This window comes from Festucalex cinctus, chromosome 9 (assembly GCF_051991245.1).
Source record: "Festucalex cinctus isolate MCC-2025b chromosome 9, RoL_Fcin_1.0, whole genome shotgun sequence".
In the NCBI taxonomy this organism is placed as follows: domain Eukaryota; kingdom Metazoa; phylum Chordata; class Actinopteri; order Syngnathiformes; family Syngnathidae; genus Festucalex; species Festucalex cinctus.
This window is the reverse complement of record NC_135419.1, coordinates 7,050,214-7,075,220: the sequence shown is the minus strand read 5'-3', so window position 1 is coordinate 7,075,220 and position 25,007 is coordinate 7,050,214. Positions and strand designations below refer to the sequence as shown.

Here is a 25,007-nt window from a genome sequence, read left to right as displayed (position 1 = left end):
ATGGTGATATTCTTTAGAGGCTGACCTTAAAGCAACCCAAGCACAAAAGGTGAGACTGTTGGTGCTTCACTGCCGCAAATGGCTGCAGAAGCGGAGCGCGGAGCAGTTATTGGAATCACTTGGCATACAAATTACCGGGAGATAGAGAGGAGAGGAGCAATGGGAGGGGACAAAGAGAGAGAGAGTGTGGCGCTCCCTCGGTCCCTTTCGTTTCTTCCACACACACACACGGACTCATTAGGTGTCCAAATACACTCACACACACACCTACACACAAAATACACATCATACACACATGCCTGTGGTTCTACTTGCTTCCCTCCAGGAGCCAGTATGACGTGATGAGGTCTGTGCGGTGAGTTGATCAATCTCTACTTTCTCCATATAATTTTACCAAAAGCAAACATTTTTTTTGTTAACTGTGTTGCTAGTTGCATTGGGGCATGACTGTTTGTGTTATCTAGTCTATATTTTCTGTAGTTTGATGCTAATCAGCTTGTTTACTTTTGCTTCGAAACCACAATGCTATGACGCAACTAAACCGCCTTATTTGTAGTAAAACTGACATGTAAAAATGAGAAAAAAAAAAAAAAAAGAATCCAATAGAGCAGGTGTGTGTGTGTGTGTGTGTGTGTGTGTGTGTGCTATGTGCATGGGAGTGACATACCAGCCGAGTCTGCTCTACCAGCTCATGCAGTTGAAAAATAATTCATTATAAGCGTGTGGGATCAATAGCAATGTGAAGGGCGAAGCACAGACCTCTGAGGTGAGTGACTGTTGAACCTTCTGTAAACGTGGCTCGTATATAAAATAAAATGGGACTCGGCATCATTAGAAAATCAGTCCAACAAATGCGCCACGCAACAAATTAACTTATTTGTATAGCTTGAACGCATGAGCTATAGATAAGCTTTATTTCCAGGAAGAGAAAAAAATAACCCCCCCAAAAAAAAAAAAAACTTGGGGTGGGTTTGACAGTCAGTTCATTGTTAGTTAAGAATTCAGTTGACTTGACTAATCATGTCTTGAAGCAGTTGAGGCAAAATTTAGTGTGCTACTTGGCTGGAGCCAGAGGTACTCCAGATTTAAAAAAAATAAATAAATAAATAAAATAAATAAATAAATAGAAGAGAAATTGAAGAGTATTACATCGGCTGTGGGAAGTCCAGCTAGAGTTTATCCACACTGTTAAATCCTGTTCAAAAATTATCCCTCCCTGTTAAAAATGTATGTTTAAACTAAATTTGTCATGAAATAATCCACAATGTTGAATAACAAAAATTGGTCAAACGCCTATACAGGGTGTCCGTATACGACGGAGTTACATTCCTAAGGCAGTGGCGTAAACTTGAATTTACACGCAATTTAGCATTAGATGTCACTAACCTATGCTAACATAGTAGTAAACACTTCTACACCATTAAACAATGTAATGTAAATAAATACATTAATATTCAATTCAATTTCAATTCAAAAATTGTATTTCATTGTTAAAAAAAAAAAAAAAAAAAATGAAAAGGGACAGAAAGAAGCAAAACTTGTGGTATCTGCCCCTGATCGGAAAATAAAATAAAAATGAAAAATAACAATAATAATTCTAATAATTATAATAGTAATAGACTTGAATTATAAAAGAAAGAAAGAAAGAAGTCACTGATGCTGCTTAGCCCTAAAAAAATAAATGTAAAAAACTTGATGGATAGTCAGGCAGATATACTTCATTGATCCTGTGAGGGAAATTAATTACTTAAAGTGCAAGTATTACAATTTACATTAGCACATTATCCATTATTAAAAATGTCGATGCATTTTCCCTATACACTGGTACTTGCTTAGGAAGCAACTGCAGTTCACCGTAAGGTCATCTCTCCTTCGGTCTACTGGGAAAAGAAACTATACAGTACCGAAAACAGGACATGGAAATGTATGTATGTTTGGATTGTCACACTGGCACTGTATTCGTAATGTGCAAGACATCCACAAGGAACTTGCAAAGTTGTCGTAACAAAGGTGTGCTAAGGTCAGTAGCAACATAATGAGTGTGATCCCCTTGTGGGTGCCATTCATTAGCACCTATCTACATTGGATGTGCCTTTTCTCCCCTATGCTGCACCTGTCTGGAACTATTTCTTGCTCATCTTCACATTTCTAAGATGCAGACAGTCAATGTTACAGAGACAGGATGTTTTTCTCAGGAGGGTCACACACGTCAATAAAGTAGCACAATAGACTTGTCCATACAGTTTCAATAATAGAAAAGGCCACAGGAGAGCGCAGACCTCAGTGACAGAAGAACAAATATGGTCTGGAAATTGTTGAAAAACTTACTTTTCCTGTGTAATATAAAAGTACCATCTTATGTCGTCTTTGTGCCAAGGAATACACTCAAATTTTCGATATGTGAGTTGATTCTGTTTGTAATTTCAATGTGCTTGCATCCAGTCAGTTTTGTGGCAGATGTGATTAATGTGATGACATATACAGTAAATGAATAAAAGAATGAATGGAAATGGCAATACAGTAAAGCGAAATTTGACACCCTGCTGACATTTTCAAAGTAAGTATTAGACGAATACTTGCTGGTATAATGAAATAATCTAACTAATTCCAATAATTGCACACTAAATCTCTTTTCTTTAGACATTGGACAATTTGCATGATGATGTTTATTACTTATCAGTCAGAAGAGGGGAGGATATTCCAAAGAGACACATCTGGCTGATGTAAAATAAAAAAATGAAACATTTCAAAAAAGGTTGCAAATGAGCACTTGGTATTTGGAGAAGCTCAAATATCAGACACAGCGTTGCAGCTGAGAGGTAAATAACATCCTCACTCGTCACCAAGTCACATCATGTCTGGTAAAGAGACACGTTTCCAAGTTCCTTTGTGGCTCCCTTTCATCTCCACAAACCTAATGGCGCTCTTTTCCCTCCCAATCACTTACTGTTAGGAAGCCAAGATGCTGCAAATTGGGCCCTAACAGCTCATTTGCCGAGTGCTTGTGCTCATTGACAGAAGGCAAGGAAAGAGAGAGAAAATCTGGATGTCACACATTTACACATAAGTTGTTTTTTTTTTTTTCTCCTCTCTTCCACCAACTCTGTTGCAACCTACCGATGACAGTAAGCTCAATTTACTTCACTCTTAGCACGTGCTTGTTTAAAGCTTCCCAATGGCGAGGTATTTGATCAATAGTTAGCTGTCGTCTTGGTCTCTTAATGTCAAAATGTGAACGGCATGATAAAGGGAAGTGTAGAAATAAATCAGTTCTAATTGTTTAGATTCAAACATCAAGCCACAATTGTGAATTCTGTTATTCAGTTCCTTGTAAGAGAACAGCCATTTGTGCAATAAATAAATAAATAAATAAAGAAAGAAAGAAATAAAATAAAATAAAATAAATAAATAAAATAAATATAGAAAAACACTGAGTTGGACATTTCATGTCCATCCTGAAATGACATCGGAAAGCAGAACAAGTAGCAGAACAGGTAGAGAGAATTCTAGAATTTCTCTTCTTTCGCAGAGAAAGACAGTCTGAGCAAATAATGTTTTGCAAAGTGAAAGGACTGTTTTCATTTGATGCAATTCTGATTGATTGAGAAAGTGCAGAAAGGGTGGATAGGCAAATTCATTGAAGGATTTTAACAAACTTTACATTATCGGAAATAATTATTAATGACTAAAAACTTGGTGGAATATATTGCAATAATAGTGTATTTTTTCTTTATCTTAATTACTTGCAAGCAGTTTCTTATCCTACACAAAAAAAAAAAACAAAAAAAAAATGGCCTTAATGGTTTGAAATCTATTCGTCCCCTTTGGTACCTGTTCAATATGCTCACCTTTGATTCTTTTTATTTGCTCTAAGTGGAGGTTTGTGCGAATCTCTGCTCAATTTCAGCTATAAAATGTAAACGAATATGCACATAGCATTGAAATTAACATACCAAAACGGTAAACCAAGTAAACATCTTTGATGACAAATGCACAGCTGCGTGAAAATAGGACTCACGTGACTGTTTTGTCTCTTTTTTTCCACTAGATGGTAGTAAAGCCATGGAAGACGGCGTGTTTGAAGCCATTCACCAAATTCAACCCTAATGTGGAGCGCTGTCTTGTAGATCACAACATGGAACTACGGATTCAGGCTCCTCAGCCACTCACTAAGAGTACAGACTGATATGAAGCCGTTCAGATGATGAAGTTCGACTCCTTTATATATTGGTTAATTGTGAAAGGGGAAAAAGTCATGGGTTCACAAGGCTGAATCTCGTGAGGGCCATGTTGTCAAAAATAGCAGTGGGTCTCATACTGACCCTCCTAATTCTTCTGACCATCAGCGGAAACGTGCTCGTATGCTTGGCGGTGTGCGCCTCGCGTCGCCTCCGCTGTCTCACTAACTGCTTCATCGTGTCACTGGCGGTGACCGACCTTCTGCTCGGCCTCGCCGTCCTCCCCTTCTCGGCCCACCTGCAGCTCAACGACGACTGGCCCTTCGGCCCGGTCTTCTGCAACTTCTACATCTCCATGGACGTCATGCTCTGCACCGCCTCCATCCTCACCCTGCTGGCCATAAGTATGGATCGCTATTTAGCCGTGACAATGCCTCTCAGATACAACTCCCTGGTGCTGCCTTGGAGAGTATTCGTTGCCATGGCGAGCGTCTGGACTGTGTCGGTGGCCGTGTCTTTCTTGCCCATCTACATGGGCTGGAACACCGTCAACGGGACGGTGCAGAATTACGGCCATTGGGTTCCCGAGAGGACGTGTCGCTTTGAGCTTAACAGGCCTTACGTTCTGACCGACTCGCTTCTCACCTTCTACCTGCCTCTGCTGGTCATGTGCTGGACATACTTCAGAATACTTCGCATCGCACGGGCACAGATCAAGCGCATCATCAGAAGTCGGCCCACGTGCGTTACCACCTACAGCGGCCGGAACCCACAGTCGGTCATCACCACTGCGGTCGCTGGTGTGCCGCCATCGGCCCTGCGGGAGCACAAGGCCACGGTGACGCTCGCTGCAGTGATAGGAGCCTTTGTGGTGTGCTGGCTGCCTTATTTCACTCTGTTCACTGCGCTGGGACTACAGGAGAATCCCGACCCCAACAAAGTGCCCGAATTCTCCATCGTGCTGTGGCTGGGTTACGCCAACTCAGCCCTCAATCCGATCCTCTATGGAGCCCTCAACAGGGACTTCAGGTCCGCCTACACGCACCTACTGAGATGTCGATGGCCGACATACAGTGGGTGGAGGAGCCGACATTCTTCTGCCGCCGGAACAATAGCAGGTACAGCCGCAATGTTATGTGGAAGGTTATTTATGGGAGGCATTTCTTATAATAATAATGAGAAATCAATGAGACAACTGAGTGTGGTCGCAGTAGACTGAGAACATTCGGTCCTACTACAAAAACATGTACCTTTATTAATGTTCATCTTACCTACATAAAGCTATTCAAAACTTATTTCTAAACTAATTAGATATAAATTACAGGAAGTTGCCTTGAGTGGTTAACTAGTTATCTCCATTGCAATTTGTTTATTTGAATGGCGTTTCATCAAACAAATATACAATTCAGTCTGAGGTACCCCAGGGATCGATCTTGGGTCCTTTATTGTTTTTAATTTATATTAATGACTTGCAATATTCATCTTCCTTTATTATTTGCTGATGCCAGTTTTCTAGTTGTTGGTGATGACATTAAATCTCTCTGTATATGTAACTTATCGGCTGCCTATAATTGTCTGCATTTTGCCTGTACTGTTCCGTCCTGTGGTCTGTGCAACTATGCAGATTTAGTTTATTTTGTACTAGGGGTGTCAGGCGATTTATATCATAATTTTTACCGTAATTAATTGCATCACTTCAATAGTTAACTCCCGATTAATCGCAAATCATATAGAGGTTCTAAATGTACAATACAACATACAATAAAATAAGTTTTCATTATCTTGTTAACATAACAGTTGGGGGAAAAGTTTAACTAATAGAAATATGGCTGCATCTTTTAGTCATTCATACAGTAATTTCATAATTCATAAAGTTCAGTTAAAATTATAAAGTACTGTAAAAAATGAGTGTGTTATTGATTTTTGTTGGTCATTTTCTACCACTATAAAGCCAAAACACTGGCTTTATTTGCCTTTCCACAATAAAATATTAATTGCCAATCCTCCACCTTTGTTTGATGTTTGTCCATCTTAGGCAGAGAACAGCTCATGGAGGTGACGCTGCTGTGTGGACACGCACCTGCCAGCTGCAGGGCAGGTCAAACAGGTCAGAACGTCATGCTACAAGAGACAAATAGCAGGACTAACACAGCCATGGCCCAATTTTCAAATGGCGCAGCTGACACAGATGTCAGTGGCAATTAAAAGGTAAACTATTGTCTCCACAATGCGGATGACAGTTGCTAGACAACACTTCGCACTGCGCTATGTTTTTGTATTCAAATGAAAAATTCCCAATCTATCGCCTTTCAATGTGATCAGAGGCCTTTGCTGCTGGGGAAGATACCAAAAGGACGCTACTAATGTAACACTACTGATCTGCACCCACCTGATGTACAGTAAGTATAACATATATATATGGATGTTTGCTCTCAGCACAGCTAGAGATACTTTATCTTCTTTCAAATCCTGCTCTCTAAGGCAATGTATGGAACAGTTTGACCATGTGATGTGTATGTTAGTTCTAAAGCAATAAAATGTACCCCCCACACACACACACCCACATAAGAAATTATATAGGCCGACAGACAAACACAGATGTGCTGTGTACACTGTGTGCTGAGCCTTCATTTGCTAAATCTTAATCTAATAAGATCCAATACAAAACCTTCTCAGAAACACCAATAAAAGTCCATTTATGAAACCACACTCACACTCGCATTTGTTAAATGGGAATTGAACGCATGCTACAGACACTGATGTCCAGCAAATGAACCACTACGACGCGAGTGACGATACAACTACGAGATGTTAATATGTTGGTTGCTGTTCTAAGTTAGAAAAGTAGCGTTATCTCAGTAAGATGTATTACAGTGAAATAAAAGACAACTTTCAATTTAAATCTGTTTGGTGTATTAACACATTTGTGACAGAAAAAACAACAACAACAATATAATACATTTTTATAAAATTTAGAATGCATGACATACTAGGATTACTTCACCAATAATAACAGAAATAAATATGACATTTACTTTTATTTGTCTTGTGTGTTCTTCAAACACGTGTGACCTGCTTTTCACTGTCATGTTGATGTCTGTCTTCCTGGTAGCGCACACTGTAGTCCTAATGTAAGAATACAATGGAAGACCTCTGCAGCTCGACCTCCTCACGTACACAAAGCATCAATGCAATCAATCCCGTCTGCACTGGACAAGCAGTGCCACTGCAAAATGGGAATCTAAGGGCACAAAGAGTCTTCCCGGAACATCCCTGGAGGAATTAATACGTCCATCAACATGCTGGCCATGAAGCACAAGGAATACTCCTGGAGCTTTAAGACAAGTGCACCCTCCTGTGGTAGCATCAAGTATCACAAGCTGGACATGAACTACGTTCAGGCTGCAGAGTGAAATTAAAGCCTTGCTACTAACAAGCTATTCTTCAACATCACTTGATGTACAGTCTCAAGTCTTTGTTATTGGAATATGTGGCATGTAATGTACTGTAAATGCATGTATACAGGTGTGTTTGTTTCAAATGACTGACTTTGGTAAGAATGTTGCTCTATCATTTTATGTGCAAGTGCACTTCATATATTTATAGCTTGAATCCATGATGATAAAGTGCTTTTCAAACCATATCAAATATTTCCACAACCATTGTGTTAAAGTATGTATGAAAAAAAAAAAAACTTTTAGATATTAGTGTAAATGTTTAAAAATTAAATATGACAAAGATAAGCATTAATAACATTCTGTCACACTTAGAATGTAACAGGTGCCCCATTTGTCTTGTATTTGTATAAACGTTTGACTGGAGTTCAAATGTGTGTTGAATTTAATTAATGGAGAAGAATTGGAAAAGCAAAAAGGTCTTCCTACAGCTGGCTGCGGGTCAAACAAAGTAATCAGGAGAGAGGAGCCATGATGAGAGCGGTGAACAAGAACCTGATGGTCGCTCGGGCTGAGAACCAAAAAGTTCTCTGCAGAAAAAGGATAACGTTCGAGAAGGAAAACCACAAAGTTATGGGAAGATGCTGAGCAATAATTGTTTTCTTGTACTGATTGATACTCTTGGGTGTCCAATATTGTTTTCATCAAACCAGATGTTTTACACAGTCACACTGGATCTCCATTTATAGTGCACTTCTCTCACACAACATCTTCTCCCCTGGTTGGTCTGTTCACCCACAGCAGCAAGTCAGTCTTTTAACAATTATAGTGGTCATTGTGCTCTTGGGGACGGTAAGTAGAGAAGAAAAACATTTGTGCAGCCTTACCAAACAATCCCCTCTGCGCTCTTCTTGGAGATCCTCTGTGCTTAGTGTGGGTTTTGTTTCATAGAATTTAACAGACTCCATCCAAAATCTATAGGATGCAGAAATGAAAGGAGCAGAGTTAATCATTTGAAGTGTAAAGACTTTGATTAACTGAGTCCATGTGATCACAGCTTTTCTTTTTAACTCTCTTTTTGCAACTATTTCAGAGTTTGTGTTATTATTAAGGGATTAAAAACAAACAAAAACAAACAGTTTTAATTAAAAAGATGGACTGGACTGTAAAAAGAGAGCGTGAATATCGATTTGTGTAGGTAATTTGCCTGCCGCTAGATGGGATAATTGCATTTGTAAGAAGTTGGTGACAGCTCAGTGCATTTTTTTTTTCAATTCATATTAAGAGCTATGTAATCTTGAACACAAAGTAACTTGTGAAATTCTGCACATTTTTAAGATTGTAAAATTCTTCTCAACAAATATTCGCATTATTATTACATTTATTACTGCTAAATGTGCGGTGTTGTCATTAATCACATTTAAAAAAGAAAAAGAGTTACATTAAAGGAACGTGAAATTAACTCAAAATGAACGCACTAATTTTGACACCCCTAATATTTTACATTAAACACAGACGTTCTTCTGGACTGCGAATGTGGTGTGCTGTGTTCCAACGTATAGCACCCACAACAAAACTGTCAAAAACAAAAATGTAGTTCTGAGCCGTTGCATTTGATTGCAATGGTGTACCTAATCAAGTGGCAAGCAAGAATAAGATATTTTACAACCACAATAAAAAGTAACCACTACAAATGCAGCCCTGTAAGTGCCTTGAAAAGGGTTTACGTGGAGAAAATGGCAAACACTCAGCAGAAATCGCTTCATACGCTATTTTCACATCTTAAAAAGCTGAGTGCTTGACATGTTCAGAAAGTCTCACAAATTCTTCAATGGACAGCAATTACATTTTATTTATGATGCTTTCATCTTTAGGAGCGTCTGTATGTCCGCTGCCGTTCATCACGCTGAGCTCCGGTGGTCACTCACGACACACTCCGTCTCGTTTGGAACGATTTGGAACGATGGCCATAGTGACTGCTCACACGACATGAAAACCATTCATCATTGCTTCTTAGACAAAACAGTTATGTGAGGGAGGGTGTCAGAAAAAAAGAAAAAAAAAACCTTGCAGTCACAAACACACACTCATATATAAGTATCTCTATAAAAGCTATCAATCATAAATATTGTCATTATTCAACCGTGTCATCGACAGGCCCTCCTTTTCTTTCTTTCTCCCTTTGCACGCATACACACACAGGAAGAGCATCATGAATCATAAATCTTATGAATGCCATCTAAACACTTCTCAGAGCTATGAGGAATGGAGATGATTGATCGATGTGGTCGAGGGGGGCGAAAGCGAAGAAGACGGACAGAAGGTTGGAAGACAGCAACGCGGGGGTCACTAGCTGCAGTTCAGGGGTCAAACGGATTTGGCGGAGCCACAATATGGCCGACGAGGAGGGAGAGATGTGCAGGGGAGGGGGGGCTGAGGAAAGGAGTAAATGGATGAAGGAGGAGGGAGCGAGAAGAGGAGGAGGAGGAGGTTGGGGGATGTTGCCTCAGTGAGGCTGAAGCCATAACTCATCTTTTATTAAAAATAATGAAAAAAACTTAATGAGTTAATATCTGGAGAAAGAGACAGTGAGGCGGCATCGGAGGAAGGGACAGCGAATGGAAGGAAGGAAGAAAGGAGAAGTGATCAGACAGAAAACCGAACCGGGTCAGTATTTAGTCATTTATCGCACTTTTTCGAAAGTTCCTAAAAAAAGCCATTAAGGCAGGCGAGGGGCCAGTCATTGTTGTCCCTTTTCTTTCTGACGACCTGAATCCCCCTGCCTGCTTGGTAATTAAAGGCACTTAACAACCAATTAACCATGATGAGCTAAATTAGCAGGTTACACTCTCCATTGACGAGTGCATTACGAGTTTACATTGAAACAGCTCGGGAGAAATCTCAGCGGCCCGCGTTTGCGAGTCGACAAATGACGGATTAATTACTATTAAAGCATCCGCATGCTAATGAGCTGAGAAACAATTAGAGGGGCTGTTAGCATGTGAGCGCAGCTGAAGCGCGGATGGGAAGCGAAGGGAGGGAGTGAAAGGGAGAAATCTTCATTGGGAAGCAATACTGATTAAATGGATGGAGAGAAGCACTCTTCACCCAATATCCATGAACTTATTAAATACATGACATCACAATTTGTCTTTTCTACCACGCAGCTATACATCCACCATCTATTCTTTGCCGCAGAAAACTCTCTTCTTTCTTTCTTTCTTTCTTTCTTTCTTTCTTTTCCAGCTTCTCTCCAACTCTTCCCTCCTTCCTGCTTGGGGGACACAGTCCTGTGAAGGAATTTAATATGCAACTTTTATATGAGAAACCAATCGCATACGTCCGGGTCTATTGGGCTGGCAATCTATCGGCCCGGACGGCTAATGTAATAGAGGGAGCCGGGGCTATTTATCACACGAGGAGCTATGGTTCCTTCTCTCTCGCTCGCTCTGTCTTTATTCAAGCCCAGATTCCTTGGCTGCCACTAAATCAGGCCAACTATGAGCTATGGCTGCCCAGAGGGCATCTCCTCTTTTATAGAGGGATTTGGATTGTGTATCTTCTGGTTCCTCTGTGGTCGTTGACGCCTCTTACGGAAGCTATAAACACTCAAACAAAAGGGAAGGAGTTGTGTGTCCCTCTGTCCCCTCTGTGTGGACATGAAGACGGGGGAGATGGAGGCGTAATGAAGCTGATGAGGAATTTATTAATAGTGCAACGATGCGGCAACGGGCTCTCTTCAGTTACACGGGTAGACTTGTGCGTCAAAGCTTTTATATTCATGTGAAAGTATCACTTGTAATTGCACAGGAACAAATATGCTACATCATTAGCATGCCATCAGCCTAATAGTATAATTGCTTACACAACCCAAGAATTCTCTTCACAATAATCTTCTACGTCTAAACACTCCATTATGACTAATACTGCATTTGTGGAATATGAGTGAAGCAGCAAAATCCACCCATTTTTATCTATCTCAGGTGGCGGCCATTTTGTCACTTGCTGGTGACTGAAAATGACATCACAGTTGCTGAGGGCTCAGGTAACAAACATGGCGAAGCTTGCGAAATTCAAAGAATGAAAAAGAGTCAATTTCATGCAAGGACAAATAGTATATTGGGTTATACAAGTCTATCTTTTAAATTATCTGTCATTGTTTTATGGGGAAATTTTATGAATCAAAAGTACTAGTGGTATCAGTACTTGGTATTGGTATCGGTGGCACTCAAGGATTGAGTACTTGTACTGGTATCGGTCTTAAAAACAGTGTTATCAAACATCTCGAATTAAAACAAATGCCCAAACTTCATACAGTATTAATTCTTGCAAAATTTGCTGTAGTCTTTGGTCAAACTAAGCTAAATTTGGCAAAAGGTTGCAGGTGCACTTGCTGAATAGCCCATAAACAGGTAACATATTATTTCATTCATCTAATGTAAAATTTCTGTCAAATATCATCAGGCCACAAACCAAGTTCAGTGTTTGTGTGTTTGTACACGTGTGTGGCAAGTAGCTATAATGCTGCCCACCTGCAGCAATTAACATACGGCAGATAACCAAATTCACTTAAACAAATTAGCCACATTACTGGCCGCTGTGTACTCGCTGATGGCAATTAATAAGAAATTAGCCACAATCAGCCCGATATTAACATCTCACAGAGGGGCCGCGGCTGGAAATTAATAAGCGGAGATTCATCTCTCTTACCGTCTCTCTGGCTCCCCGTCCTCCTCCCACAAACACACACACCTATATTGTTCATCACACACCTCAAAGACACACTTTTTTTTTTTTTTCTTCCTATGAAGCATCTCATGATTTGCAATCTGCTCATGTCAGCTAGCCAGCTTCCTCTTTACCAGGGTGTGAAATCCCCCTGATAGACATATGTGCGTGCACACGTGCGTGTGTGTCTGGTATATATACACACACACACACACACACATCGACCAATAGAGATATACCATAGATTGTATATTTAAGCAGTGGGGCCTACTAGGCAAAAGGTGCAGAAATGAAAAGTGGGGGGCATCAGCGGAGACCAGGCCAGCCTCTGGGGGTCCTCACACCAATCAGCAAAGTTCACCAAGAATCAATTAACACCAGTGGGAGGGGGCAGAGGGTACGGCAGCGCACACACCAAGACATACACAGCGTCCGCACGCACGTTGCCCACACACATGGCACTGTCTGAGGAGATATCCGTCACATCGCACATTGGACTATATGCCAGCCAGCCAGCCAGTGTGTGTGTGTGTGTGCGTGTGTCCATCCCAGAGTGCCCCGGACTCTCATGGTGTGAGGTTGGGGAACAGATTGGGGGTCAGCAGGGGGTCAGAGCGAGGTCACCCCCGTCTGAGTGGGGTGTGCATGTGTGTGTGTGTTGCTGACCACTGCCCCCTAGAGTGGCCAACAGGCAGACGTGAACAAGACGGATGGAGCCGATTCAAAATATATATTCATTGAATCCACGGAGTAAAAACATCCACAAAATGATGAAGCGTCTTACATACTCCACTCGCTCATCAAAACAATTCCGTCATTATATTATATTATTGTGGGAATGCTGATTCCCACATATGTTGTTTCTAACCTTTATTATTATTGCACTTATTATTATAGCATTTTATTCTCCACACTTTTTGCCATCAAACAACTCCCACATCATACTAACGATTTACACCGTTCAAATTTCAACTTGCTTCAAAAATTCACGCATATATATATATATATATATGGATGGATGGATGGATGGATATCATCTGATTACACATTACTTACAGTACTCACACAATTTAACGTTAAAACTTTACTATACTAGTAATTTATGGTAAGTCACTACTGCTGACTACTGACTGAGAATGGGTGGATGGGTTTGTATTTGTCATTTAACTACAAGTTAGTACTGAATTACTAGTAATACTAATACTGTTTCTCCTACTACTGTTTCTTCTACTGTTTCTACTACTACCACTAATTAATAGTTAATTACTTTGTAATTTTCACAGAATTTATCTTTCTATTTACTTCTTTAGCATTCAGCTATTAGCATTCAGCTTAGCATTCTGCTATTAGCATTCAGCTTTCAGCATTCCCACGCAATTTCTTCAGAATTTGCACTTAGTCTAGTTAAACAAAATAGCCAGTCGAGACTTAAGAAATAAGTTGCCTCTCACATGTGAATGTGAAAAGTTTTGAGAAAGTTTAGCCTCCAAAAGAGAAAAGACACAAATGAAGTGATCACAGGGCATCTTACGAATTCAAACATTCCACTGTGACTCTAAACCGCACCTCCTTCCTCTTCCTCTCTGCCATCTCCATCTGTTCCCTCGTTACACTCGTCCGTCCGCTGTGCCCCCTCCTCGCCATCCATCCTCTTTTCCCCTCGTTTCCTCCGCTCCGGCTCAGGCCTTCCTACCCTGGGGGAGGTAAGACGATCTCCCCACGCCGGTGTAAGTGACTGGTATTAGTCTGCTTCTCTGTCTGTCTGTTTGATCCCACCACTAATGACTCCACTGGGAGGGAGCACTGATAATGGGAAATCAATATTGAGGAGAGCGCTCAGGAGTGGCCTCACTTAGATCTCGCTCTTTCACGCCTCACAGCAAAGTGCCTCCGTGTGTGTGCGTGCGTGTGTACTCATGCTTTTCCATTGCACTACTAACATCGTTTTTTTTTTTTCCACTTTTATCTTCTTTAGACAGTACAGCTAAAAACGAACATTAAAACACGAGCTCATTTGATAGCGTAAACAGGTACAATAAAATCTAAACTGAATATGTGTGCTTATCCAGTGCTCTTTTTTTAATCTATTACCTATAAAAACTAAAGTTTTAGGTAGTGGAGTAGAAAAAAAATAAGTGAAGAAAAATAAGCAAATCAATTGAAGGTCTCAGGTATGCCCTCTAGGGGCTATGAGCTATCTGATTGGATGTTGAGTAAATGTTTTGATCTTGCAGGTGATGCCATGCCACATTTCTCATTGAATTTTCACTCAATTCAAAATTAACATTGTAAATATCAGCAACTAATCTGGATTTTCGTTGAAGATATGAATATGGAAGTGTGGACATGCCCATGTAGTAAACATTTTTGACTGGCAAATATGTTAAAATGTATTTGTAAATACCTTTGAACTTTTTTTAAAAAAAATGCAAGTATGCAAAATTATGTTTAATTAATTATTATGTCTACGCATAATTTTTCTTCAACATTTTTCCCATAATGCCACGGAGGAGGGCTGAGGCGGTCCACCGACCGGAAAATGGACAGACCATTTGAGAAACTCCCGAAATTCCCAATGGCCAGTGCACCAGTGGACAAAGTCCGAACGCACGAATGTCAAAAGTAACAATTTGTTGTAAACTAAATGGCGTTGCAGATTAACCTGAAATGACAATTGTGGATAGGAAGAAAGTAGTTTGCAGACATCTGAAATGTTCTTTTTGATGAGACAAAATTTAATTAACAGAAATCTGCAATGCAAGTCCAATCTAGCTGTTAAAAGGACTTGCCATACTTTTTTTTTTTTTTGCTTCATTGATTTTCTGCTTAGAATATGTTATATTATGTTGTGTGTAAAAAAAAAATTAAAAAAATGGCAAGATCATTTGGATTACAGCATTTTTTTAACACACCTTAATACAATTTTGTCCTGCCCATATTAAACAACAATATTAAATCAATATTCCTTCTAAGATAAAACGCTTTTTGGAGGCTCAATACAATTATTCACTGATAAAATATAAATACGCAACTTTTGGCACACTATGTGCCTGCTTGACTCAGCAGCATTCAAACCATTAAGATTCTCAAAGCATATGGACATTTCCGAGGTGTATGTGTGCACGCATCTGACAAAACGTGTGTGTCCTTCAATCAGTCACACTCTCGCGCCTGGAGCAAGACAGGTGGGGCTGGTGGCATGAGGCTGGTGCCCCCCCAACGCTCCCAGCCCTACAAGCCCGAGGGTCCAGAAGGCCCAGCAAAGCAGGAGGCTGAAGTGCAGCTCCCTCTGCCAGGCACCAGCGCACTATAGCTGGTGGCAGCTGGTCCTCTGTCACCTCCCCTCCCTCCTCTGCCCCGCTACTCCCCTGCATGAGCGCCCCGTGGGCAGTCAACAGGAGGGGTGAGGAGGTCAAGAGGCAGGGGAGAATTGGTGGAACGGTGGCGACACGCGGGATAATCGGCTTTTATGAAGCGGGGAGAGCGCAGACAGAGAGAAGGGGAGCTCGGCTCTGACACAATGCGACTTGACTACAAGCGGTAATGAATTAGCGCATTAGCCCCGGACCGGGGGCGTTCAAGACAACTCAGCTGCTCTTAACAACACGCTGGCACACGCTCCCGCACAAGTATATATCACTCAAAGGTCGTTACAGCGAGACCGGGAGTTAATTAATTACATCAGTCATATTCTCTCCATTGGGTGCATATTCAAAAGGATCCCATTTAATCTTCTAAGTGAAATACTAAAAAGATTAGAAACCCAAATCCCCCCAAAACTGAAAAGGATACGAGAACCCTCTTGTCCAAACATGTGTTCAATTATCATCAGGCCCAAAATGATGCCCTTTAATGCTTTAACTTTCTCTCACATGACCGTCCCTTTAATTCTGACCAGCGCGGTTACATCCTTCCCTCTCATCCTGCGCTGCCTCCTCCTTAACTAGCGTGAAGAAGCAGCCATGCGTTCAACCATCAGACAGGCCAAACATGCTCCATGCCCCTCACACACGCACATGCGCTGCCCAAGCGTATTGTTCCTTCACGTGACATATCCTGCATCCTTTGTGGGTTAAATAAGCATCCTGATGTCCGTTATGATGATTTGTGTGCACCATGCGCATGCATCAAGTTGATCTTTTTTTTTTTTTTTAAGCATGAATTAGTCTTCAGTTTACTGCTGCCATGGGGCACTTGAATGAATATAAGTACTTAAACATAGTAAGTCTATGCTGCAAAATAAATTAATTCCGTTTAGGGTGTTTTTAGAACAGAATAATAGTAGTTCCTTATTATCACAGGAATATAGTCCAGAAATATATTTACAACTATTTTTTTTCATTTACAAAACACAAAATACGCATGTGAAATGCACAAATTATTTTTATACGCTTTGAGTAACCATCCTCACATTGTACACTGTAGTATCTGTAACTCTGAATGTATGCTGCTTTTAAAGGCGGGGCCTAACCTGTTGAGTGATATCGATAAGCTAATGAAACTAGTGTACAGTAGAGTTGGCAGTGGCTATTCCATAAGACAGTACTGTTTTGAAATGGACACATTGCACTTTATCTTCTGTCTTTTTGTGCAAAAATAGTCTGACATTTGGTAAGTGTATGTCTTTTATGTACTCTCTCATTTGCATGTAATGCATCCAAGTGGAAAAATAGAGTGAATACTCAGTGATGTCAAATTTTAGATGTAGAGTTTAAAAATCCAATCTACCACATTAAGTGAACCACCACTTGCAGCACAGACAGGCTGGCATCTTCAACGGTTTTTTTATTTGCGATGTTCGATGCAACTTTTCTTTCAGACCGATAATCAACTCTCGAGTTGTCATCAATACCGACACCACTCATAGGCTACTTTTGATACATAAAATTTTGCCCAAAAATCAGTGTTAGGTTTTAAAATTGAGAGTGTTTAAAAAAAAAAAAAAGAGAGAGAGAGAGAGAAATGTGGAAAAATTGTAATGCCTGTCTCAGAAAAGTAGGCCTAGTGTGTGGTAATGCATTTTACAGACTTAAAACATATATGCTAAATTTAAACAAAAAGTGAACTACTTTGCGGATTCCACTGATTGTGGGTATTTTTTGGACCGTAGGCCCCTATAAACGAGGGAACACTGTATAGCATTTTTCCTTAAAACTGCATGAAACTAATGACAGTTTCCTATTTTTCTCATTTCTAATATTATAGTTCCTCAATTGACATAAGAGTGCGGCCACTACTGGTATCGGCCGTCATTGCCAGTACCGATACTTTAAAATAAGGCCAGGTGTCTGCCCGATACCGATGACTGGTAACAATACTTGCCCAGTCGTATAGTTTTATGAGTCTGATTACTAGTACATTGCAGACTTATGGTGTATTATTGCAATTATCATCAGTACATCCCTCATCCCACCTGCAAAATATAGTAGTTTATTTAAAATGCTGTGAAAAGAAAATATCTGATGGTCAGTTTTGATGTGGTTGTATGGGGTATTTTGACCCACATAAGAAAACATATTCTGACTGAAACTATAGTTGTTGACATAGGCTACAGTAGCTCTTGAATGAGTATTATTAAAAGTGCCGCTTTATGGCTGCGAGTTTTAATAGGGATTAAGTCATTTAACAAAATTGTTTGAACAGTCTAATATCCGAAACGATTGTCTGTTTTGCAGCTAATGCTGTGCTGACATAGTGGTGCAGTAAAGTTATACACACCACACAAACAACATATTAAAAAAAATACAACTATTATCTAATGAATATCTATATCTGACTGTGTCAATCAAAACTAAACAGTATTTTTAACAGCTCCTGCATTGCCTTCATTTGACTGTGCATATAGACAGTTGCATAAAGTCCTGTCCCGTGTCATCATTAATTGGTATTTCCACGCAACATTTTCATTGAATGCCTATCAGCAGATAAATAGCGTCTACACATAGTTAGTTGGAGACCACAACATTAAGGGGAATGCTGCTTAACAGTGGTCCTGGCCTGCACGGTCCCTAATGGGGGATCCATATCTCTCATCTCAAGCAACAATCCCACTGAGCATGTCAATATGAAACACTAGACCAACACGCATGAAGCCCCCTCCATCCCCACTCCCCCCATCTCGGGCTGCTGTGAGCATCACGCTGCAGGAGAAGAAGAAAAAAAACGTGTAAATTCGACTAAATCAAGTCCCTGCAACAGTAAAACACATTGTGGCTTTATTGCACTCAATGTGATGTGATTTATTCCACGACTTTTCCTCGTTGATGCTGGGGCCGTAAAGCTTGTTTACCCCACTTTAAAAGAAGGGGAAAAAAAAAACATTTAAAAAGGAATCATCAGCCTTGTAAATGTTGTCAGATGGCCGATGCCATGCACGGTCTTTGGGCTTAATACTACCTATATTAAAGAGTTTAAATATTTCATAAGGGCGGTTTTAAGAGCGAGGGAGGGGAAATCGTTAGCTGCGGTAAAGTTTCATTAACTGCTCCCCCGTTTGGCTGCGAGGCAAACTCATCTCCTCTTATTGTAATAAAACAATCTCTCTCACCCATCTCACTCTCAGCTTCTCCTTTACATCATAATAACACACTACATCCCCTTTAAATGCACTATTACTTACCGCTGCCTTTTCATATTCGAACATCACGAGCACTTTAGCGACAATATAAAAGCGTGTCATTCATTATTCACAAGCAGCCGGCCTGCCCCCCCTTAAAATAATTCGAAATAAAAAAAAAAAAAATAGAGTGAGGCGCGCCGGTGAAATTGATAACGTTGAGGAGACAAGCAATAAAAACGCAGCCCCCGGGTACCGAGCTGCAGCCCTTGCACACCCCGATTATGCAGATCAAGTGGTAATTTCTCAAACAAATCGCACTCTTTCACTCTTTTGTTGTCGTTTCTTTTGGGGACGTTTGGCGTCATCCTGTCAGCTTTTATATTGCCCGCAGTGGGGAAGGAGGATTGATGCATCATGCAAGCCTTAATTGCTGCATGTCAAAAGAGCAATAAGATGTTTAATATTTTGGCCTCTTCCCCTCCTGGTTTCATCCTAAAAGGGCAAACAGCTATTTTGTTATGTATTAAATTAAAATATAAAACGGCTTCTGAGCTACACTGTAAAGGATGCATGCGGATTTTTCGATGTCGGGGTGTCAATTAATGAGCTATAATCTCACATAATCCCAGATTACAACGGATTACAACTTCAAACAGTGGGTGCACGGCAGCTCTGTGTAGATTTAGCGCCCCTTCAATAAATAGTCGTGTCTAAATGTTCCAATTTATCATTTTAATCACACATTTCATCACCTTTAATGTTCTGTGCAAAAAAAAATTACAAATGTTTTTGAATTAAAATGTACTTCATCTTTTAGTCACGCGGTTGTGTCACTATTTCAGAGTGGAATTATTTGTGTTAAATGTTACCGAGAGAAACATAAAAACAAACGCGATGACAGCTTTTAACAGACCAATTCTCCCCATCAAAAGCCACTGGTGAGTTCACATATGGCGGTGAGAGGCGGCCAACACGCACTCACTCGAGTCAGTCTGTCCATATTGCCAAACAAACACCCCAGGCAGGCCTCGTCCCACCTCTTATTTGCTTCACCAGACTGGATATTACAGTAAAGAAGATGCCTCTTTATTAGTTTTTTGCTGAATGCAAATTTGTTATTAATGTCTACTGAAATTGCACATCATGTTTTTTTTAATTAATAACATATAGACTAGAGACATGCACGTCTCTTTTGACAAGCCAAAAAAATATATATTAAGATCCTGCAGAAAACCATGAGGACCACGTGTACATATATTAAAACATGTATTAAATATATACATATGCCTGCATGTGGATAGCTTGCATGGCTGCACAGCATAAATTTAACTGCAAAGTTATTTTAATAAAACATATCTGTAAGAACAGACGTATTGTTTAATTAATACCAAAAGCAGCCATTTTAAATCACATTCTTGTCGCGCGTAAAACTCCAATGCAAATGATCCGATTAAGTACGGCAACAAACACAGTATGACGTATTTGTAAACAACAATAATAAACATTTCTCTGATCAATTTTGTGTTCTTAAAAATGCAACGCTGGGAAGTGCTTTTTGAATTGTGGCCAGCGAGTGTACATTGCGATATTAAACGCCAGCAAATAAAAACGCATTAGTGGCCAACTCTTTACAACAGACACCAAATAAACCCACCTTGTCAATAATTGAACCTTGTGCTTTGTTAAAGTGAAGTAATGTGATCTCTTCAAAAAAAAAAAAAAAAAGCCGAGGGGCGAGCGCATTAGTCTGTCCTGGAGACAAGTTGTTGTAAATGTGATTATTGGGCCAATTTGGGCGCATGTTCCATTGGATGTGAGGGCTCAAGCAGCTTCCAGAGGCGCGCCAGCACTTTATCTGAAGTAGCCCATGGCCTTGCCTCGTCAGCTCATTGAATGTGGCACGAGGCAAGCATGTAACGAGCGCTCTGCCAAGCTCAATGGGCATGCTGGCGAGAGCTTTGCTTTTTAAATGAATGCCTTTCAACGGGTTCTGGCCACAATCAACCACATATAAAGTCATTAACATATTTCATCATGACAATGGCGTCAACTTTAACTTAAAATAGTGTCACTGAACGGTTTTACCTGAAAAATTAATTTTCGCAAGGGAAATGCTTTAGAGGAAAATAATGTAATAATACAATAAAAATGCCCAGTTTTGATTGACAGTGAAAAAGATGTATATAGGGCTACAATGCTTATTATCTGTTGTTTTGCATAATGTCGACGGCAGCATTCTCAACACTTTGATTTGGATAACTTAATGACGGTGCAATTTATTAAATATGTGCATGTTACATTTTTTTTTTTTTTTATCATTTGTATCGAAATATTGACAATCAATTAAACAAGTTACTTTAAATAAATAAATAAAAAAAAGACTGCACGCTAATGCACTTTTTTACATCAAAATATTAACTGCAATTTGCTGCTTCCACACTGATCACTATCTGAAATTGACTATATAGACTTTGCTTACATTTGCTTGAATGGCGATTAGTAATATTGGGATATATTTCGTCCATCGTGCCAAATTGACGTCCGAGCCACATTAACATTCAATCAGTCATCCCGCTGCCAGCCAATGAACGCTGAGGAAGAGGAGAGGAGGAGGAGGATGGAGCTACCAGACGCAGCGTTTTGGGGGGAGGAGGATGAGGAGGATGGAGCACCACAAACGCCCATCAAAGTTGAACAAACGCCACCACACGACGGCTCGGTCGCTCCAAACGGGCCTGTTTAACCCGACAAGCTTGGACGCGCCGGACAGACATGGAGACTTCTCGCACTTTCGGACCAGTTTGACCCAGTTGTGAGTCCTCAAGGGAGGGGAAACAAAAATCCACTTGTAACTCGAAGCGCCGACATGGACCAAGCACCGAGCCCTCCTCCTAAAGCGACCCAGCACGAGCCCATCAGCTTCGGCATCGATCAGATCCTGGGAGCCGGTACGGAGTCTGACAACGGGCCCGGAAGACATCGTGATGTAAGCGGCGGGGACGGTTACTACAGCTTAGCCAGCCCGACCGGGAGCAGCGCGCCTTCCTACACGGCTCTGTCCATCTCCCTGTCCGGCGTCATGCCTCCGGTGGAGGCGTCGGTCTCGTACGGGGAGAGCAGGAGCGTGGGAAGCCGAGGAGTGATTCGAGTGCCGGCCCACAGACCGGTGGCGGCGCCGGCACCGCAAGCCCCGGTTCAGAGCGCCGTGCCCGGCTTTGGAGGGCTGTGTTTCCCCTGGATAGGGAACCGGTTCGCTAAGGAAAGAATATCCGGTAGGACAATGCTACACTTTCAGCCGACAAATATTGTGCATACCATTATTATGGCAATACACATATATTTATTTACAGCATATTTTTTATGTCTACACATATGCAAGTGAGGGCCTTCTCCAACTTGATGAATCTTTTTTTTCCTTTCATATAAATTAATAAGATAAAATTAAGCTAAAACGTGACTCATAATAAAAAAAAATAGCTAACTTTAACCTATAATTTCTTAATAAGAGTTGCACATTTAATACGCAATATCAGCAGTTATGCACTGGAAATTGTAATTTAATGTAAATATAGAAATCTAAAGTAGAAACTTAGACATGCAGCAGACATAGTTTTTTTTTCTGAAACAAAATAAATGAACACATTATTCTATATGTTTAAAAAAAAACGTTTGTGTGCATGATATCCCTTATGTGGGATTTTTGCGTGGGTTTGTGCAGGAACAATATGACTTCAAACACAATCTCAAGATTCAATATTCAAGATACTTGCCATGTGAATGGTGTACAGAACAATTAAATTATTTGCTAGTTTCCAATTTAAAAAAGAAAAACAACAGGACTTATAACAAAGAAGGCCACGGGCAAGGTAGAGCAATTTTAGAAAGACAATTAAAAAAAAATGTAGTTCGGTAGTACGTGTAAATGTGTATAATTTAACGTTAGGACATTCAATTGTATTTTATGGTAAAATTGCTGGTGTGCTACATAGAGACTATACTCACTGTGTCTTTCTGTCCTCATATCCAGCGGCTCTGGTTCCATTCTCGGTGACGCGGAGGATAGGCCACCCGTACCAGAACCGGACGCCCCCCAAAAGGAAAAAGCCCCGCACGTCCTTTTCAAGAGTGCAGATCTGCGAGTTGGAGAAACGTTTCCACCGACAGAAGTACCTGGCCAGCGCCGAGAGGGCAGCCCTGGCCAAAAGCCTCAAAATGACCGACGCCCAGGTCAAAACCTGGTTCCAGAATCGCAGAACCAAGTGGAGGTGTGTTGCTAACTTTTTTTTCTTCTTCTTTTAAAGTCTCATCTTAAATCGACAACATGCCATGCCCCACTGACCAGCAATTTCCGGTTTGTTGACCTCTTGACACGGAACGAAAAGCTGTAGCTCTGATACCTTAAATCTGTTTAAAAAAAAAAAAAAAAGAAAAAAAAAGACAAATTCTCTAAAATAACTATACAATTTATCGTAAACGTTGTACAGCAAATAAAACAAATAAATACAAAAATAAAGTAGTCTTTTTATTGTTAATTTCCCATGCATAAATGGGACGGAAAAGAACCTGACGTATATCATGTGCTTCAAGTGAAAGAAAAAAATAATAATATGGAAATATATGTCTAGGCTAATAAAATATATGTGTAGGACTAGCCTATTTATTTATGTATTTATGTATTTATTTATTTATTTGTTTTATAGTGAGAACATAAAGATGACGTAATTGATTTGAACATATAATGGGCCTAAAGCTGGAGTTTAAGTTTAAACGTTTGCATCAAATTGCTTTTTTTTTTTTTTACCTGATAGATAGATAGATAGATATATAGATAGATAGATAGATAGATAGATAGATAGATAGATAGATAGATAGATAGATAGATAGATAGATAGATAGATAGATAGATAGATAGATAGATAGATAGATAGATAGATATAGTATTTTGACCTTTCGTAGTACTCTTAACAGTTACACTAATTTATCTCGTTGTCTTTTAAATGTTGTGAAACTTTTTCACCCCCCTCGGTCATTATGATCTCACCTATTAATATTTGATTTGCGCTCGCGTCAGGAGGCAGACGGCAGAGGAGAGGGAGGCGGAGCGCCAGCAGGCCAATCGGCTCATCCTGCAGCTGCAGCAGTCCGCCTTGCACAAGTCCCTGGGCGAATCCGCCGTGTCCGACCCGCTGTGCGCGCACAACTCCTCCCTCTACGCCTTGCAAAACCTGCAGCCCTGGGCCGAGGAGAGGGAATAGAGACGTGACACCGGGCGACAAATCGATGGGCGTCATCTGTTACTCCCAGTAGGATGACGACATCACCCCTTTTTGGGGCGCGGGCCATGTGAGGACAGTAAAACTGCGAGTGAACTTTGATGAATGGGAAATTGCAAGACAAAACGGTGAGAGGAGAGAGGACATTTGAGCGGTGAAATTGGACCTTGCGCATTTTTGGGGGGTGAGTGACGTCAATCACGAAGCAAATGGGACTTCATTTTTCACCTCTGAGGCTTTTTCATATATCTAAAAAAAATAAAAAGGATGTAAGGGAGAAAAATGCTCAAAATGTCTCATCACATAGTCATTGTCTTCCAATCTGCTTGTATAGCCTCCCTATTCTGTTTATATGGAGATTAAAGGCACCAGCCAACAGAATATGTGTAAAGTGAGGTATCTTTAACTCTCATTTAAAGGAGCCAATAGGCTAAATTATATATATTACAAAAAAAAAAAAAAAAAAAAAAAAAAGGTTAACAGCTCATGCACTAAAATTGAGTGGGTGCTGCTAAGCCAAACAAAAAATATAAGTCACATAAATGTTTTTAATTATACTGCACTGAAAGCCTCACTAGAGCTAATTTATATAAGGATTTATCCCATTTATTTACAGTGCACTGACACAATCACTTGTATATATGACATTCGGTGCACCCATAATGTTACACAATAAATACAATTAAAGAATTGAGCCAAGAAGCGGCTGTATGTTGGCTAATAAAGATGATGCATGTTCAGTGTTTATTTGTCCTCATAAGGACGTTAATATGTTTTGTTTGTGGGTCATAAAAGGATGTACACTGTTCTTTTTTTTTTGTACTTTAATTGTGTGGATATAAATGCAAATGTTTTTGTGACCATCTTCTGCCGG

The 25,007-nt window shown here is 40.3% G+C and overlaps 2 protein-coding genes and 1 long non-coding RNA gene across 5 annotated transcripts; 2 read left to right on the top strand and 1 right to left on the bottom strand.

The window, feature by feature from the left end:
• The first annotated feature begins 229 nt into the window (after positions 1-229).
• On the top strand, positions 230-7,622 carry hrh2a (histamine receptor H2a). Of its 3 annotated transcripts, XR_013284871.1 has the most exons (5): positions 230-355; positions 4,049-5,296; positions 6,214-6,386; positions 6,501-6,577; positions 7,291-7,622. XR_013284871.1 is itself a non-coding variant. In XM_077531485.1 (4 exons), the coding sequence occupies exons 2-3, from the start codon at positions 4,288-4,290 to the stop codon at positions 6,381-6,383; spliced, it is 1,179 nt and encodes a 392-aa protein (XP_077387611.1). In that variant the 5' UTR covers positions 230-355; positions 4,049-4,287; the 3' UTR covers positions 6,384-6,386; positions 6,501-6,787. The 3 variants fall into 3 exon arrangements, 1 of the variants encoding a protein (XP_077387611.1); XR_013284870.1 differs by having other exon boundaries at positions 6,214-6,577; XM_077531485.1 differs by lacking the exon at positions 7,291-7,622 and having other exon boundaries at positions 6,501-6,787.
• LOC144025463 (uncharacterized) lies at positions 4,768-23,206 on the bottom strand. The gene is made up of 3 exons (XR_013284875.1): positions 22,863-23,206; positions 8,461-8,548; positions 4,768-4,995 (listed from the first exon to the last, which is right to left on the bottom strand). It is a non-coding gene; the product is annotated as an uncharacterized LOC144025463 (long non-coding RNA).
• On the top strand, positions 21,559-24,834 carry tlx3a (T cell leukemia homeobox 3a). The gene is made up of 3 exons (XM_077531486.1): positions 21,559-22,132; positions 22,888-23,125; positions 23,932-24,834. The coding sequence occupies exons 1-3, from the start codon at positions 21,727-21,729 to the stop codon at positions 24,113-24,115; spliced, it is 828 nt and encodes a 275-aa protein (XP_077387612.1). The 5' UTR covers positions 21,559-21,726; the 3' UTR covers positions 24,116-24,834.
• The last annotated feature ends 173 nt before the right edge of the window (positions 24,835-25,007 follow it).